Source organism: Lutjanus erythropterus, chromosome 3 (assembly GCF_056507025.1).
Source record: "Lutjanus erythropterus isolate fLutEry1 chromosome 3, fLutEry1.hap2, whole genome shotgun sequence".
In the NCBI taxonomy this organism is placed as follows: Eukaryota; Metazoa; Chordata; class Actinopteri; order Lutjaniformes; family Lutjanidae; genus Lutjanus; species Lutjanus erythropterus.
The window spans coordinates 5,126,676-5,144,367 of record NC_139319.1 but is presented as its reverse complement, the minus strand read 5'-3'; the positions used below and the strand labels follow the sequence as shown (position 1 = coordinate 5,144,367).

Genomic DNA, 17,692 nt, shown 5'->3' with positions numbered 1-17,692 from the left:
TGAATGGTGCTATTCCAGAGGATTGTCATCACTTGACCGAGAGCACTGTGTGAGGCCTTTAAACCAAACTGTTTGTGAAATGGATGAACTATTTTAATTCCAAAGACACAGAAACATCATACAAGTGCATATAATATAATTATTACCTTTGTGAAACATTTTCCAGGTCATGTATAAAACTAGACAACAAATATATGAGCTTAGTTAAAACAGTAGTAATAGACGATGTATTACACACATTACTGACAGAAAACCTAAAAGGTATTACATCTGTGCTACTCAATACCTTAGAAGAGCATTTCTAAGGTAGCATTTCTGGAAAATGATCTTTCTGAATTTGCCAACCTGATCTTATCTTATCAATCCAAAGCCATGAAGTGCATTATTCCACAAACTGTACCATGAACTCAACTGTCCCTGCTGGTCTGTAAATTTTTTTTTTGTTTTCTCGTAGCGTTGTCTCCACCTGTTGACTCACTGCGCATCGATTACCGTTCTTTGACGTGGCTGTAAAATACCGTATGTTGTAATTGTCTGAGTGTTGCTTTTTCCAAGATGAGTTCATTCCACCTCGGCTCGCAATAAACTTGATCCGCGGAGGTCTGAAGCAGCAGTCTGAGGCTGTTTTGTGTTGTGAACTGACAACGTTAGAACATTTAATGATTATCCTTCTCATAAAAATGCCTTAACTGCTCCCAAAAATAAGACAGAAAGCATAGGAGGGTGCTGTTGCTTTTGAAACTTGTGTACACAACAACAACAATAACAATAATGATATTTGATTAATACCAGATTTGGTAATCAATTAGTCATTTAAGTCTTTTATTATGGACATGGAGTGACTTAAAAAAGAATAAATCTGCAGAAGAATAAGAAAATAAATGTGGAAATATAGAGAGGAATAACTAAAAGAATAAATAGGTAAATAAAAATGTGTAAATATGAAGAGAAAGAATACATAAATGTGGAACAAAAAACAAATAATGATATAAAAAAGAATAATTATGAGCATTATCATTTATTATGTTCATTTATTTAATGTAATGTTCATTTGTTTAATGTACAGTCATTTATTTATTTTTATTCATTTATTTTTCCTTAGGTTTCTCTGTTGTTTTTTCTTTATGAACATTTAATCCTGCCAGGATTCATGTGTACAGTAATTCAAAACTCAGCCTGAGCATGAAGGCTCACCCAAAGCTTAGCCATTCAAGGAATAACACAAAAAATAAAGAAAAGAATGAGGAAAAAGTGAAAGGATTTAAAAAAAAATGCAATTATATACTATAAAAAATACTTTATAAGCATACAGAAAAATAGAGTAATTTACACGCAAATATTAACAAATAACTGGAAATAAATTAAAATGCTTATTATTATTAACTTATATTTTATTTGTTTTAATATTTCCACATTTATTTATTCTTTTACTTTTTTCTTTACATTTCAACTTATTCTTTTTTTTATTTTTTAAATTTATTTCTAATATTATATTAACCATTAATGATTTTGTGGTTGATTAATCAGGAAAAAAAATGCTCAGTGCCATCATTAGGCATGAATAACATATCATTTAGAATTGAATTAGTAAAAAATAAATAAATAAATAAATAAATAATTCAGTCAGTCTATGAATATTCTGCCTGTAGTTTCTCTGTTTTTTTCCTTCTGCAGCCTGACAGTCCGAACTGAGGGAAACAAAGTCCCGCCACACAGACCTTTTTGGAAAGTGTGGTCACGTGACCCCGTGGAACATAAACACATGTCATGTGATTCGCAGTTTATTTTCCAACATGGCGGCCGGGTCGCTGCAGCTGGCTGTAGCTCTCCTGCTCATTTTTACTGCCGTTTTAAGTTTTCCTCTCGGCGAGGAAACAAAACAGAAAACTGCTACCTGCGGATACGAGGTCAGTCATTTTTACGTTTCTGACGTTTTTGTTTAGTTGTTTAGCATCACTAGTTAGCTAAAGCTGAAGTAGTTCAGACTCCTTTCAGTTTCACCCATCCGTCTTTTTTCATTGTCTGTTTCAGGAAACGAGTTTAAACTGAGAATATAAACTCAAAAATAATTTATGTCTCCTAACATTCCTCATATTATTGACTGTCCTTGCTGTTTATTGCAGTGGTAGCTCGTCTTATGCTGTAGTTAGACGTGTCTTTAGTGTGTATTTGTGTGTGTGTTTGTGTTTGTGTGCAGTCATGTCATACCACCAAACCCGACATGCTGAACGTCCACCTGGTCCCTCACACACATGACGATGTCGGCTGGCTCAAGACTGTGGACCAGTACTTCTATGGAGGTCAGTCAAACACACACACACACACACACACACACACACACACGCACATACACACACACACACACACACACACACACACACACACACACACGGGAATGGGGAAATGCTATCATAAGTGAAGAAACAACAGAGGCAAGATAATAAAAAAAAATCTAAAAGTAGACAAATAATAAATAATAAAATAAAATTAGTCAATAAATAAGTGAAAACTCCAGACAGTGGATCAAAAGTAAGTGAAAAGGTAAGAACACAAAATAATAAGACATTAAAAGAGAGGATATTTATAGAAAATAGTATAGCAAAGAACCAAAAAGTATTAAAAGGAAAACAGTGAAAAAAATAGTGATAATAAATAAGTAAGTGTGACAACTAGAAAACTTGTAGCTGAGTATTTTCACAACGTGGCAAAGGATCTGGATAATTCTGTTACCACTGACACTCATGTACCCTCTTGTGCTTCCCCTGTTTGTTTTTTTCTTAAAAAAAAGAGGAAGCAAAACTTTTATTTACAGTCTGGATGAACACATTGAGTCACAAGCTCTCTTTTAAAAGTGTGCCAAGCTCACAAAAACACAGTTACAAGACAGAAAATAACATACATGAGAAATCAGTGCTGCTTTGTGCTGCAGCGATGGAATCTGTAAGCTTCATTAATCAGTATCTGTAACTTATATATAGAATACCAATAGTAGTTAATGGTTATAAATCAAATCATTATTACCATCAACACATGCACCTCGGTGTCTAACGTTTGTATAGAATGTTTTTTTATAAGTATTGTATTATGGCTTTCATGTTAACAATTTGTCCCTTCTGATAGATAAACAGCATTTTGGAAATTACGTCTTCAGCCCCCACATGGACATTTCATGTCCTGTCGTAGGCCTTCTGTCCACAATCTTCACCAGTCAGCACTGTAATAACAGTTTTATAGTTTTAGGGTCATTCAGTGACCAGCTTGCTTGTTTCAGCATCACATGTCTGTTTTATAGAGAGAACGACGGTGTGACCATCATCTGTTCTTGACCCGTGTGCACAGTTGTGTAAGCGGAGATCATCTGCACTGTAGATGGACACACACACGTGAACTGTGTGTAAAGATTTTGCAGAAGGTTATTTGTATTTAGTGCCTGTTGTACGAAACATGTAGATAAATCAGTCAAATCAACGCAAGTTATACCGACCATGTATATGCTACAAAAATATTTGTATTTTTATATTAACATACCCAGACATTTTACATTTGCTGTTTCTGTAAATGCAAATTCCTCTTAGTTTATACTGACTCACTCTATTTTTAATGAACCTCTTATTAAGCATCTTGTTTTTTCATGTTCTACTTTAATTGTGCAGTTTTAAAGTTCACCGAATTTCTAAACTTAAGAGTCTGTGAGTTTAAAAGTAATATGTTGATTGGTTCATAATAATCAGCCCTATTTTAAATTCTTAAAACTCTTTTCTGTAGTATTAAGCTTGGTTTTGTGATCATTTTATGGAATAGAGCAATGGACTTTGCCATTTTTGTCTTTGCATGATTATTATGTAGTTTCCACTGTAGTTTGTGGTCTATAACAACTCATTTTCTCACATTATCTTGATTGATTTGTACTTTACTGTTAATTTTCTATTGTCCAAATATTATAAATCAAGTTTTGTGAAAGTTTAAGGACAGCTTAATAAGAACATTGTTTTAAAAGTTTTCAATTTGGTTTCCACCGTATCCCAGAGCTGCTCCAAATCTTAACCAGAGCAAAACAAATTAGTATCATCTGCAAACAAAACAATTTTTAGTAACTTGGACACGTTGCAAATATCATTAATGTACATTTTAAACAGCTCTGGACCCAGCAATGATCACTGTGGTGCAAAAGTCATGATTCCTACATAAAAATAGTGTCACCTCTGTCCTCATTATGTGCATGTTTATATATATGTGTGTGTGTTTGTGCATCTGTGTGCAGACCGTAACGACATCCAGCATGCGGGGGTGCAGTACATCCTGGACTCAGTGGTGGATCAGCTGTTGAAGAATCCTGACCGGAGGTTCATCTACGTGGAGACGGCGTTCTTCTACCGCTGGTGGAAGCAGCAGAGCTCCAGCATGCAGCAGACAGTCAAACAGCTGGTTAATGAAGGTACATGAACAGACAACACTGCACATTTACACGGGAGGGGTCTCATTCTGTAACGTGACTGAACGCTCCTCCCTGCCCTCCAGGCCGTCTGGAGTTCGTGAACGGCGGCTGGTGCATGAGTGACGAGGCCACCACCCACTACAGCGCCGTCATCGACCAGATGACCATGGGCCTGAGGTTCCTCAATGAGACTTTTGGGCCATGCGGTCGCCCCCGTGTCGCCTGGCACATCGACCCCTTTGGCCACGCCCGCGAACACGCCTCCATGTTTGCACAGGTAATTAATCGTAAAGAAAAATCCGACATTTTAGGAAATACGAGTCGCACTTTTGACTAGATTTCTTGTCTGGATGCAGCGACTTCTTGAAGTCCTGCAAAGAAACTAAAAACCAAGGAAGGGACATTACATCACTATAGAACCTTCTCTGCTCTGCCTGGTGCCAGACTGATGTGAGCCAATGGGAGAAGCACCCCGAAACCCAGCATATCTATTTTGTGACCTTTTTTGGCTGATTCTTCTACGGCGCCGTGATTTCGCCTCCTTCTTTTTTAGTTTCCTTCAAGTCCTGTTTTCATTGTGTGGTTACCAGGCAACCGGTGGACACTTCAGGAACACTTTGGTTTATATAACCTTTGGTTCCAGTTTTTATGCTGAGCTAAGCTAACTGCCTGCTGGCTGTAACTTCCTATTTGCTGTACAGACAAGGGATATTCCCAGCGACTAACTTCCCTGTTGATTACAACAGAAATTTAAATTTAGACCAGTTGACTCATCTAAAAGTGAGACAACACTCAGAAAACATTTACAAGTGGTTTCAATCTCCTTGTTTAACTCTTGCAAATAATCTTTCCGTGAGAAAGCAAATAAGTGTGTGTTCCTTTAAGAAATATGCTGCATGTATTTCCATAGCCTTTATAGTGAATCCTTGGCTTTAAGTAACCTGCCTCCAGGTGTCAGTCTCTGAGCTTTAGACTAACTGTTTCCTGTGTGTTTCGTTCCAGATGGGGTATGACGGCTTCTTCTTTGGTCGAGTGGACTATCAGGATCGGCAGCACAGGATGATGAATAAGGAGCAGGAGCTTCTGTGGAGAGCGTCTGACAGCCTCGCACCCCCCATGGCTGACCTCTTCACCGGTAATAAAACTCTTCTTGGTTTGTTCTTGAAGGGTCGGTTCACTCGAACTGTAGAAAGAAATATTTTGACACTTTTTGGCCAGACGCTGCACAGACTGACTGACTCAGAATGTTTTGTTTGTTTGTTGCACTCTGTAACTGACTTTTGCCGTCTGCCCCTTATACAACAGGGATCCTTCCCAATGGGTACAACCCTCCTGCGGGCTTCTGCTGGGACCAGTCCTGCGATGACCCGCCAATCAGAGACGACCCTGACCTGGAGGACTACAATGTCGATGATGTGGTGAGGCGCTTCCTCGCCATCGCCAAAAGTCAGGTTAGTCACACAAACGCACACACACAGTCTTAAGTGTAAAAGATATCGTGACTAATGAAAACCTCCTCTCTCAGGCTATGGTGTATAAGACCAATCACATCATCATGACCATGGGATCAGACTTCCAGTACGAGAACGCCAACCCGTGGTACAAGAACTTAGACAAACTGATCCATTACGTCAACGCCCAGCAGGCGAGTGGCAGCAAAGTGAACGTGCTCTATTCTACCCCCTCCTGTTACCTCCAGGAGCTGCACAGAGCAAACCTCACCTGGTAGTATGAGCTCTATACCTGTACCTTAAGTGACAAAATAAAGAGGTGTCTTGTGTGTTTATGCTGCAGCTTCATCCTCTTTTCGACCCAGGGCTTTGAAGACAGATGATTTCTTCCCCTACGCAGATGACGCTCACGATCTCTGGACCGGCTACTTTACCAGCAGACCAGCACTGAAACGCTACGAGAGGCTCAGCAACAGCAACCTGCAGGTAGTTTGAGGTTTATTTGTATAAAACCAAACTCCAAAGTTGTCATTTTCAGGTCATCTCTCGTTTGCATTTATCCATATGCACAGAGTTAGCAGCTCTTATAGCACGGCAATGTTCACTGCTTCAACCTCTGCACTTTTGCCTGTGGTTTCTGAGGTGGAGGGCATATCAGAGGCTCCACTGTGGCTCACAGGAGTATCTGTGCACTGATTGGTCAATATGTTTCACTAATGCAAAGCTAACTAGTTCATTATGAATAGAAGCCGCATATTGATTGTCAGTGTTGTGTAAATTAAATGCTTGAGTTTTTTTCCTTTTTGCTTTTACACATTGGCTGATTTATCTTCCCTGTGTTATTCGTGTTAATGTGTATTTCAGAGATATTTTAAATTTTGGATTTATTATTAATAATTAAACAGTACTTTGGGGGACCCCTGCAGTATCTCTGAGGACCTCCTACACGTCCCACACCCCCTGTTAAAGACCTGTGATGTCATCAACAGAAGCCATTTAAAGACGCCACTTACCGGTCTCTGACCTACACTAGCATTGCTAATATGTTAGCATGAGAGCGCACTATTATTCAGCCTCTGACACTGAGCTAGATGTTAGCATGTTAGCACATATCTGCATAGTAAACTTTAGCGTGTTAGCATTCTTACATGAATTTTGTGGACTTGCATTGCTAATATACAGACCTACAGCATGTACACCAGCCAGCATGCTGACACATGCTTTGTCATTAAACACAGTAGCATGCTGTCATCAGCATGCTGTTATGTTACGTTGACATTAATCAAGTTACAACTGAAGAATTCTGTCAGTTTTAAAAGTCTAACAGCTTGTACCCCCTACAGCCCACAGCTCAGTTCTAAAATTATAAATACTGGACTTTGTGAAGAGATCTGCAGACTTTTGTAACATTGTTTTGTTTTAATTTTTTAACAGACGTGTAACCAGCTGGAGGTACTTGGTGGTCCGGTCTCCAGGAATGGACCCTTTGGAGTGGGCGACAGCCTGACCATGCGTGAGATTTAGTCTTTTCTTTTTTTAACTTCTTATTATAAAGCACCACTGAAGGCATCTGGCTAACAGGGGGAAGCCTCTTGTGTCCACGTACTGTTTATCCTGTCAAACCGATGATTCTCGGTGTCACAGTGGAAACCAGACAGAGGACTCGCTGACAGGTACGCGTTTGTGTTCTTATTGTCAGAAAGAGCCATGGCGGTGGCTCAGCACCACGACGCAGTGTCGGGCACAGAGAAGCAGCATGTAGCCAACGACTACGCCAGGAGGCTCGCTAACGGCTGGCAGCATTGTCAGGTATGTCAAGCTTCACACGACGTTATCTCGCTCAAGATATTCTTGTATATTTATTTCTATTATTTTGAGCTACTGTGTGTGTTGTATGCAACGTTTTTCTTGGTTAAAAAGTAAAAGCCTGTACTATTAATTTGGATCAGCTGTAAATGTTTATTATGAGATTTATTAAGCTGCTGGAATGTTACTTTCTGTCAAGCAAGTTGTTTATCAGAAACTATTTTTATTATTTCACATTACTTGTTTAAGTCCAGTGTTTTCTTAGACATGACTGTGGAGGATGTAACACATGGGTCATTTTTCTCTCAGGTTTTGGTCAGTAACAGTCTGGCTGCTCTGAGTGGCTCGTCTGCTGAGCGAATCTACTGTGACAACCTCAACATCAGTGTGTGTCCTCTCACTGAGTCCAGCAAAAAGGTGACACACAAACACACATAAACCCCACATATATACAAAAAGAAACTGTTATTGTGGGAATACCTTGATTGATTTTTACTACTTTATGAATTGTCGAGCTCTTAGCCCCTCCAACTACCCCTAAATTTCAGAACCCAACCTTAGTATAACTTAAATCTAACTGTCAAACAAAGTTTAAACCAAGAAAAGACAGTTAAACTGGCCCCATACATATACAACATAAATAAGTGCATGCATATACATGTTCACACTCATGCACACACACACAGGTATTATATCAAATACATTTCTTTCAAGAATTTTCGTAGACAGGTTTGTAAATAAATGTTCCCATTAAATGAAAAAGAATTATATATCTTGTGTAAATATAAAACAACATACCTTATTTCCTTGAATAAAAACAAATAAATCCAATAAATAAATTGAATAATGGCTGGGGGACACGGTTGATACAAACAAATAAAAGCTGGGTCCCAAATAATGGCTGGGAGAAAAAAACAAGGGTGGATAAACTCCTAGTGGTCATGTTATTATCATGTGCATATCAAATAAGTATAATGTATATTGCTACTGCTTTAATTGTCCTGTTTGAGTCACTGTGGGTGTACTGTCTGTGTATTAATGTCGCCAAACTGTATATTTTGGTGACATACAAGTGCCACAAGATGGTAGTAGTTATACTTGAAGTGCGTGTGATAACCTTGCAGTTTTCCACAACATATGTCTGCAAATGTTTCACAATAAAATCTTTGTTAAAAAAAGAAGTGTTTCTGTCCACTGGAGGCTTTTAATTTGGAAGGGCTACAGGAAGTGTTGAATTTGTACTAACAGCATGATGGAGTAACTTCAACAGGGTGAAAGGGGAGTGGATCAAACCGACCATTTATACTTGTCGAACTCTCTCTCTCTCTCTCAGTTCTCAGTCAATGTGTACAACCCTCTCGCTCGCCCCGTCACGTGGCCGGTCAGGCTGCCGGTGAATGGAACAGCATACGTCGTATCGGATGCTAACGGCAAATCTGTGGACTGTCAGGTCAGTGTGTGTTTGTGTGTGTGTGTAACTATTGATGGGGATAAAAAATAAAGGGTGCACAGGCCGTGGACGTTTTCTCAAAATGAGAATTTGCTCTCACTCAAAATCAGAAATCTCTGGATTCATAGTAGGTATAGCTAACAAATTTTACATCGCATGACAGTTTTCAGACACATGATGTAGACAATATTAATTAGGCTCCGATCTGCACAAGTAAAGGTAAAACTTTATTGTAAACATACAGTCATACAGTGTTTGCATTGCATAGTTTGTTTGCATAGTATGATGTACAATCATTATAAATATACTGTAAGACTGTGGAACAAAAAACTAGAGATCTGTGTGTCTGTTTCAGGTGGTTCCGGTGTCCGCAGCCACCCAGGAGGTGAGGAGAAACCGAGGCTTCGCTGTCAACGAGCTGGTGTTTGAGGTGCAGGCTCCTCCTCTGGGCTTCACCACCTACTCTGTGTCCCTGCTTCAGGATGGGCCTCCACCTGCCCCCACAAAGCACCGCGCACCCACAGCCATCCAGAACAAGGTCTTTACCACACATTTATCACACACTTGGTTTGTGCAGCACCGTGGGAAATAAGTATGTCATTATAGGCAGGAAAACACGGGTTTACATTTAAAAGTTAAAGATTCTTAAATAGAACTGAAGAGGGAAAAAGTCAGAGGCAGAAGTCTTACCTTTTTTGACCTGACATTTTGAGGAAATTTAACCTTTTTTAAGTTTGCAATAGAGAAATTAGCCTACATAAAATAATAGACACAAAATAAATTAATTTGATATATTTTACTCCATTATTTGTAAATAATACATCACCATAGCAACATATCATCATGCATATTTCATTTCGTTGTCGTGCCACACACAACGTAAGCCTGGTATTCTTGACAAACTTCACTTGTACTTGTGTGTTCACTCTTCCAGTACCTACAAGTGACCTTTGACCCCGACACCGGCCTCTTGAGCAGCCTCAGCAACCTGGAGACCAAACAGACCATCAAACTGACACAGAATTTCTACTGGTCAGTGTCTCTCTGGTAGAAATGCACACAGATCCACCTGTAGAGAAGACTGTCAGTGTGCTTCCTCACTGTTTGTTATGCGTTGCATGTTCTTTTAATGTGTGTTTGTGCGTGTTGCCTGTTGCAGGTACAACGCCAGTGACGGTAACAACTCATGGAGTAACCAGCCTTCAGGTGCCTACATCTTCAGACCCAACTCCTCCACGCCTTTCATCATCAGCAAGACGGCCAAGACAGAGAGCATTCAGGTAGACACTGAGTCCTTTGTGTCCCTTTTAAACTTACTTAAATATTTAGTTTCATTTAAAAAAGTACAATCAGTCGAGTTGTTGTTATTCTTTTTATTAACCAATAACCAGCTGCTGTGTAACATCGGTTTGTATCAGATATGAAACTCAAGATGTTGGGAATTTTGGGATTTTAAACCCAATAATTGTCACCAGCGTGTTATTATTCATTCATGTTGTCTCCATCACCCCCCTCTCTTCCCTGCAGACGCCTGTTGTGCAGGAGGTGAGGCAGTGGTTTGCTCCCTGGGTGTCTCAGGTGGTTCGTCTCTACGCTGAAAGCAGAGCTCTGGAGCTGGAGTGGACCGTTGGACCGGTGCCCATTGAGTGAGTCTCTCTGCGTTTATGTTTGCACTTATACAAGTTGATGTATAGAAATAAAGGCAGCATTTTTAGGGATTTTGACTGTTTTATTTCAGACTTTTTAAAGGGAAGGACTTCAAGGGATCATAGTTAGTGTATTATCTACAGTAGATGGTGGTTGGCACGCCCTCGGTTTGGAGCAAAACATATTTTAGCCGCTTTAAAAAAAGGCCAACCTAAAATAATTAAGTTTACACAATATTTTGAATATTTTTCAAACAATCTTTTCTGACGGGAAAGCAATATTATAAGCTGTTATGTCTCTCTCTCCAAAGCCACCAGACTCCTTTAGCAAAAACAGTAATTTTACCTTGCAGAACATGGGAGTTGTGGTCTTCCATGGCGTCCACCGTTCAGTTAGTTTGTGTTATCGTGTAACTTCAGTGAATCCAAACTAACCCTTTAAAACACCAAAGCCACCCAATAACACAAACAAACTCACTCACTGCGGCAGGAGACCCCAAGTTCTGTGAGGTAAAAGCTACGTTTTTGTCAAAGGAGACTGGTCGCTTTGGAGCGAGCCATATTAAGGCAGTTTCTTGTTCTTGTTTCTTGTCTGTCTGATGACGGGGTAAAGACCTTTCCTGGCTCCACAGCAGAACATCGGTTAGCTTCTGCTGTTTCTCCAAACTGTGGGTTCACCAGCTGCCATCTACTGTAGGTAATACACTGACTATGGATAGATTATAGGATGAAAAAAAAAAAAACTATCCATTGGAAGTTTTTGTTTTTGCTGTGTTGGTCAAAATGCATCACTTCGTCTTTCACTCTCTTCTTCATCCATCAGCGATGACCTGGGGAAGGAGGTGATCACTCGTCTGGACACCAGCATCCAAACCTCTAAGTATTTCTACACCGATTCAAACGGCAGAGAGGTGCTGCAGAGAAAGTGAGCTTTTTTTTTTAAAAAAAAAAAAAAAATGGCAATACAGTAATTTAACATTTGGTAGATGTTACAGTATATTTTAAGAAAACTGTGAGTAAGACTGTCATAGATTACTCCAGACAGATTTAGTTTTTTTTAAATTAAAGTGTTGTTGAGTGAGCGTGTTTTACTGAACTCACAGCGTCTCATAACGAGGCTAATCTCTCTCTGCATGTTTTCGTTTCGTCCTACAGGACGGATTTCCGGCCCACTTGGCATCTTAGGCAGTCGGAGCCCATTGCCGGAAACTATTACCCCATCAACTCCCGCGCTTTCATCAAGGTGAGTGTGAAAGATTTCTGAAGTGACAGTTCACCCCCAAATCAAAAATACACATTTTTCCCTGGCCTGTAGTGCTGTTTATCCATCTTCATTTTTGTGGTGTGAGTTGCGAGTTTCTGGAGATATCGGCCGTAGAGATGTCGGCCTTCTCTCCAGTATAATGGGACTAAATGCCGCTCTGCTTGTTGTGCTCGAAGCACCAAATAATGCATTTGAAAAGCTCATCAGCAGTGTCACTTTCTAGAAATCATGAGCTGGTTACTCCAGATAATACACAGACCTTTTTGTAGGAAGAAAAAAAGTAGTTCCAGTACATTGCACCACAGAAATGAAGTAGTTCCTACATGAAACTGCTCACAACAAGGTGTGTGGATTATCTTGAGTAACCAGGTGATGATTTCTGGGCAGAGACACCGGCATCTCTACAGCTGATATCTCCAGAAACTCTGCAACTCACACAACCAAAAAAAAAAAAAAACTACATGAATAAACGGCACTACAGGCCAGGGGAGAAATATGTGTTTTGGATTTTGGGGTGCACTGTCCCTTTAAATATGAACATTTTCTGGTTTCTTTACTCCTCAATGACAGTAAACTAAATATCTTTGGATTGTTGACTAAACAAGATTTTATTTTTATCTGTTTCAGTGTCGTATTTTCTAAGTTCATTATTTTATTAATCTGTGTTTTCAGGATGATGTGGATCAGCTCACTGTGGTGACGGATCGCTCTCAAGGAGGAGGCAGCATCAACAACGGCTCTCTGGAGATCATGGTGAGACACACAAACAGGTAATCCTCGTCAGGTAGTTGACCTGAATCACTCACGCTCCGCCCTCCTCCTCAGCTCCACCGCCGGTTGCTGTACGATGACGTCCGTGGCGTCGCTGAGCCCCTCAACGAGACCTCCGAAATCTTCCCGAAGGGGCTGGTGGTCCGAGGTCACTTCCTGCTCTCCCTCGACCGGCCACCCAGCGCGGCCGACGCGCATCGCCCCCTGGCCCAGGAGGTGGTACTGCAGCCGCTGCTGACGTTCACTGACGGAGATCTGCACCCAAACACTCAACTGGAGGTGAGTGAGGCGGAGCAGGAGGACAAAAACACTGTCGCACGCTCCCTGCAACTTCCAAATCACAGGAGGTGCAATATTTGTTAATATAAAACATCTTAGTTTGGTGCAGAAGATCCCTTCAAAAATCACAACATAATTACTTTAATGTTTTCCAATGAAAATGGGAATAATGTTGTCAAAATAACCATCAGCAATATCAGTCAAAATAATCAAAATGAGATATTGTTTCAGTTATCCAGCCCTAACAACAACCAGAAAAAAGAGGATTGACAAAAAATGTTAGTCTGTACTGGTCAAAAGTATTTAATATTAGAATTTAAACCCTCATAAGTTAGATTTGTTTTTACATCTGTGCAGTGTTGGGCAAGTTACAATACATCTTAAATTACTTTTCTGTGGTCTCAAGTATTTCCATTTGAATTGTTTTTCTAAATTAATTTGTTTCATTATTTAAATTTTAGGAGATTCCTCAGTGTACCACTAGAGGGAGCTCAACTACCACCAGTGATACTTGTTTGGTTTGGGAAATCTAGACTTTAGTTTTAACTGACTTCAGGATTGTTTCAGCATCAGGTGGAGCAGAAGTGTAAACATGAAGGAGATTTTCTGCTGCAGGACCGTCTACTGCCTGCTCACGATTTTGTTTCTAGTTTATCTCCTGTTCTTGCTCCATTTCTGTCCCGTTCTGTACATATTTGCATTTTCAGACAGTGTTCTCATTTCACCAGATCTCAGGAGAGCAGGCTGAGCCGTTGTTGTTTTAAGCTCTATTTGTGCTGACATGTTTTTTCAGAGCTAGTAATAATTAGTGACACAGTGTTAATGTCTGAAATTATGTCCTGTTATCCATGTAACACAACACAAGTCAGAGCTGAGCAGTGTGAACGGAGTTAACAGCAGTTCACTGGTGTTTCTTTTGTCTGTCTGTCTGTCTGTCTGTCTGTAGTTCTCTGGGCTGCAGGCTGCGCTGCCCCCTGCTGTCCACCTGCTCACACTGATGCAGTGGGACAAAGACTCGGTGCTGCTGAGACTGGAGCATCAGTTCCAGAGCTGGGAGAGCAAAGTGAACTCACAGCCCGTCACTGTCAACCTGCAGGTCAGACATTTAAATATACATCTTACACTCTGACAGTCACATTACAGTTGTGATAGAAACTAATCCTGAAGTGATTAGATTGTTAATTAATATGTAGATTGCCATAAAATGTGTATTTAATACTTATTTATCTATTTTAATGAAACCTAAGCGTTACTTGGTTTAAACTGATGGTTTTGACTGGTCATTCTTTAGATAAATCATTTACTGTTTAAGTAAAATACTTCAAAGTTGTGAAGTAAATATAATAATTAATAATTTACTACAACTGCAAATTCTGTTCCTGTCTCGCTTTCTGTCCGTGCAGAAGTTGTTTTCCACTCTGGAGGTTCTGGGCGTGTCTGAGCTGAACCTGTCGGCCAATCAGTGGAAAGACGAGATGACGCGCTATCATTGGACACCAGAGTCAGGTACAGGACACCTACACCTGTCACTCACTGCACTACACTAGAGCTGAATATGATAAAAGTAGGTTTGGGTTAAGGGAATGTGGACTGAGCTCAGATAGGTCCTGATTTAAATTTTTACCAATTTTAGATCATTTCATTTGAGTTCCTGTACAGGTGTTTTGGTTTAGAAAATGTTTAAGATTAGAGAACTGAAACATTTAAATTATGTATTTATATTTCTCAATATTTTAAATAGTATTATTTTGGTGATTATAAAATTTCCCACAGTAAATTAAATACCAACAAAATGTCAAACATGCTGGCTTTTAAAAACAAGAGTAAAATCCTAAAACTCAGGTAGAAGCTGCAGTCTAACACAGTGTAATACAAACATGTGGAACTGAACATGTAACTTAAAGGGATAATCAGGCTTTTTTGAAGTGGGGCTGTATGAGGTTTGGAGAAGCAACAGGAGGACTGATGGACGCTGAGCAGCAAAATGTATTTTAGACCCCTAAAAACTTTAAAGGGAAATATCACCTAAAAATGAAAATCCTACTCACCCTCATGCCAATTGAAGGTCAGGTTTAGGTTTTTCAGTCCACAAGTCTCTGCTGGAGTTTCACAGGAAAAAAGTGTTGCAGAATCTCCTAAACAATGGAAGTGAATGGTGACAAGATTTCAAACGTAAAAAAAAAAACCCAACAGAATAAAAACATAAAATGCCTCCATGCTGCTCATCTGGTGTAAACCAAGTCTCCTAAAGCCCCAATGTGCCAAGTTGACAAGAAAAAATATTTCTAGCCTGAATCTTCACTGTGGATCCTTAGTTTAGAGCCACAATCACATTCACACTGTGTGTCTGTGTGTGTGTGGTGTGCAAACGGCATGTCAGGACTTTAAGAGACTTTGATTACACCAGACGAGCAGAATGGAGGCTTTTTTCAACTGGTCACTACTCACTTCCGTTGTTTGGGAGATTCTGTGGTGCTGTTTTCCTGTGAAACTCCAGACTTTGATGAATCCAAATTAACCCTTTAAAACAGAGACGTCACACAGTAACGCAAACTATTCGATATGTATGTGGATAAGTACCTCCATACAACCTCAATTAAAAATGCTGAGACCCTCACCAGCTAAAAGTTTAACATTTGTCCTTTTAGGAAGGGCCATTAAATTCAAAAGGGGTTCTTCCTCCAGGGACAATTAATTAAAAAGACTGGGTAACTGACCTTTCTGTCACTGCGATATAATAATCTAATTTGCAGAGAGGGTCCTAGAAAACAGCAGGGTTCTTCTCTGGAGGATTACGTTTATCAGTTTTCGTGCCGATCTTGCCCGTAGTTAAGATTCCTTAAGTCCCGACTCTGAACTGAAAGGACCTGCACTCAGAAAGCAGTTTAAAAATCCTCAGAAATGAACACCAGGCGGCAGAGTGCCGGTGAATCCGCCTCCTCCGTTCGGCTCTCTGGCAGGAAGCTGCTGCTGCTGGTCAGCTGCCAGTCGCTGATGGACCACTTGGCTGGTGGTCCTGGTTCCAGTTCAGTTTTGAACATTAGACTGAAAAGAGGAGGGTGAACACACAAATCCACAGACGCTTTTTAATTTCTACGAGGGTGGTAATCACCGCTCCATTACAGTCAACTTAACTGTAAAGTATATTTCCCTGCAGGGACTAATCAAACAGGCAGCATAATATAATGAGTCATAAATGCATTGTTATGGTTCGTAGCTTCAATAGTAAACTGTAGGCTTTTATAATGGTTCAACAAGATGAGGAGGTACCATTAATGTTTCATTTTCCTGGTGCCATCGGTAAGTTTAACGTTGACCTTTTTACTGCTGGTCTGTTATGACTGTTGATTGCTTTTTTTTCCAGGATGACACATGTTAATTTGTAGTTTTTCCACCCTGTTTTCAGAAGAGAGGCCCCTGCTGAAGACGTTCGAAGACCCCTCCGCATGGGAGGTGACCTTGAGGCCGATGGAGATCCGAACCTTCCTGCTCAGAGTCAACCTCAGATAGCCAATCACACGCCCGTGTTTTTGTTTACGAGATGAATTAGCGATGCAATTTCAATCAATCGAAGTTTGAAGACAGCACACTGCCCTTCGACTCTTTGGCCGCACATACCTGGGAGTCCAGACACACATCAAAATCAGGTTTGTTCTACTTTTTGAACCTGAACGTAAAAGCTAACTTCAGTATTTTTCCCCCATGTTTTTGTCTAAATGACTTATGGGAGCAACCATTTTTGAAACCGGTGCAGTACGAGGGACAGTGCCCAAAGTGCGTCCACTAAAAGTGTCGTTTTCGCCAGCAACAGGCTCAGATATTATGGAAAGGATTTCTACAGAGAAACTTTTTTTTGTTTGACCAGAAACAGACGATTTATCGCCCTCATCAAATCCACCAGACTCCATTTACAGAAACAGTCATTTTATCATCGGAAAATACACAAACTAAACTCGCCAAAATGGTCTCGGTTTGTCCCTCCACCGTTCCAATAATCACCAGCTCTGGTTTGGTTGAAATAAAACCATAATTCACTGTATTTATATGTAAAAATCTTCAGAGATGAGGGAGGGGGGAGGTCGGACATGAGAGGAGCAGCGAGAAGAAACGGTGCATAGAATCAGAATATTTTTAAGTTCAGTGTCGTAAAATAAAAGGTTTATTTCAACCAAACCAGAGTTAGTTAATGTTTCTGTAAATGGAGTGTGGCGGCCTTGGTGTGAGAGATAATTGGCTATTTTTGGTTAAACTGGGATCCTTTCCATAACGCTGTAAGCAGTTTTAAGGGACGCACTTTGACTCAGAATGATTACGCTGCAGCTTTTTTCGCAGCTGATGGCTGCAGCGGTCTCCCTAAACGCTGGACCAATTTCAAAAATTGGCACAAAAACACGGCGAAACGGCCCTTTAAGGTGTTCCTGGAAATCCAGCTGGGATTTTTAATTGCTTGCATCCAAGAAAGCAATCCATCCTCACGTCTGTCCAAACAGAGATGATTATTTTCCACTTACTGACACTGAATGTCTGGACACGTTTCTCCCTTGAGATGAACATTATTTACAGAATTCGCTGAAGCTGCCTTTTTGTATC

General features: G+C 40.2%; 1 protein-coding gene across 2 annotated transcripts; it reads left to right on the top strand.

Annotated features, from left to right (window-relative positions):
• The first annotated feature begins 1,775 nt into the window (after window positions 1-1,775).
• man2b1 (mannosidase, alpha, class 2B, member 1) lies at window positions 1,776-16,865 on the top strand. Of its 2 annotated transcripts, none has more exons than XM_084714776.1 (23): window positions 1,776-1,907; window positions 2,198-2,300; window positions 4,262-4,435; window positions 4,519-4,712; window positions 5,438-5,570; window positions 5,741-5,886; window positions 5,961-6,160; window positions 6,252-6,372; window positions 7,321-7,399; window positions 7,586-7,695; window positions 8,002-8,109; window positions 9,026-9,142; window positions 9,498-9,680; window positions 10,077-10,174; window positions 10,302-10,422; window positions 10,670-10,788; window positions 11,612-11,713; window positions 11,944-12,031; window positions 12,725-12,805; window positions 12,878-13,102; window positions 14,049-14,198; window positions 14,506-14,608; window positions 16,509-16,865. In XM_084714776.1, the coding sequence occupies exons 1-23, from the start codon at window positions 1,794-1,796 to the stop codon at window positions 16,610-16,612; spliced, it is 2,973 nt and encodes a 990-aa protein (XP_084570902.1). In that variant the 5' UTR covers window positions 1,776-1,793; the 3' UTR covers window positions 16,613-16,865. The 2 variants fall into 2 exon arrangements, with proteins under 2 accessions (XP_084570902.1, XP_084570901.1); XM_084714775.1 differs by having other exon boundaries at window positions 1,786-1,907; window positions 16,512-16,865.
• The last annotated feature ends 827 nt before the right edge of the window (window positions 16,866-17,692 follow it).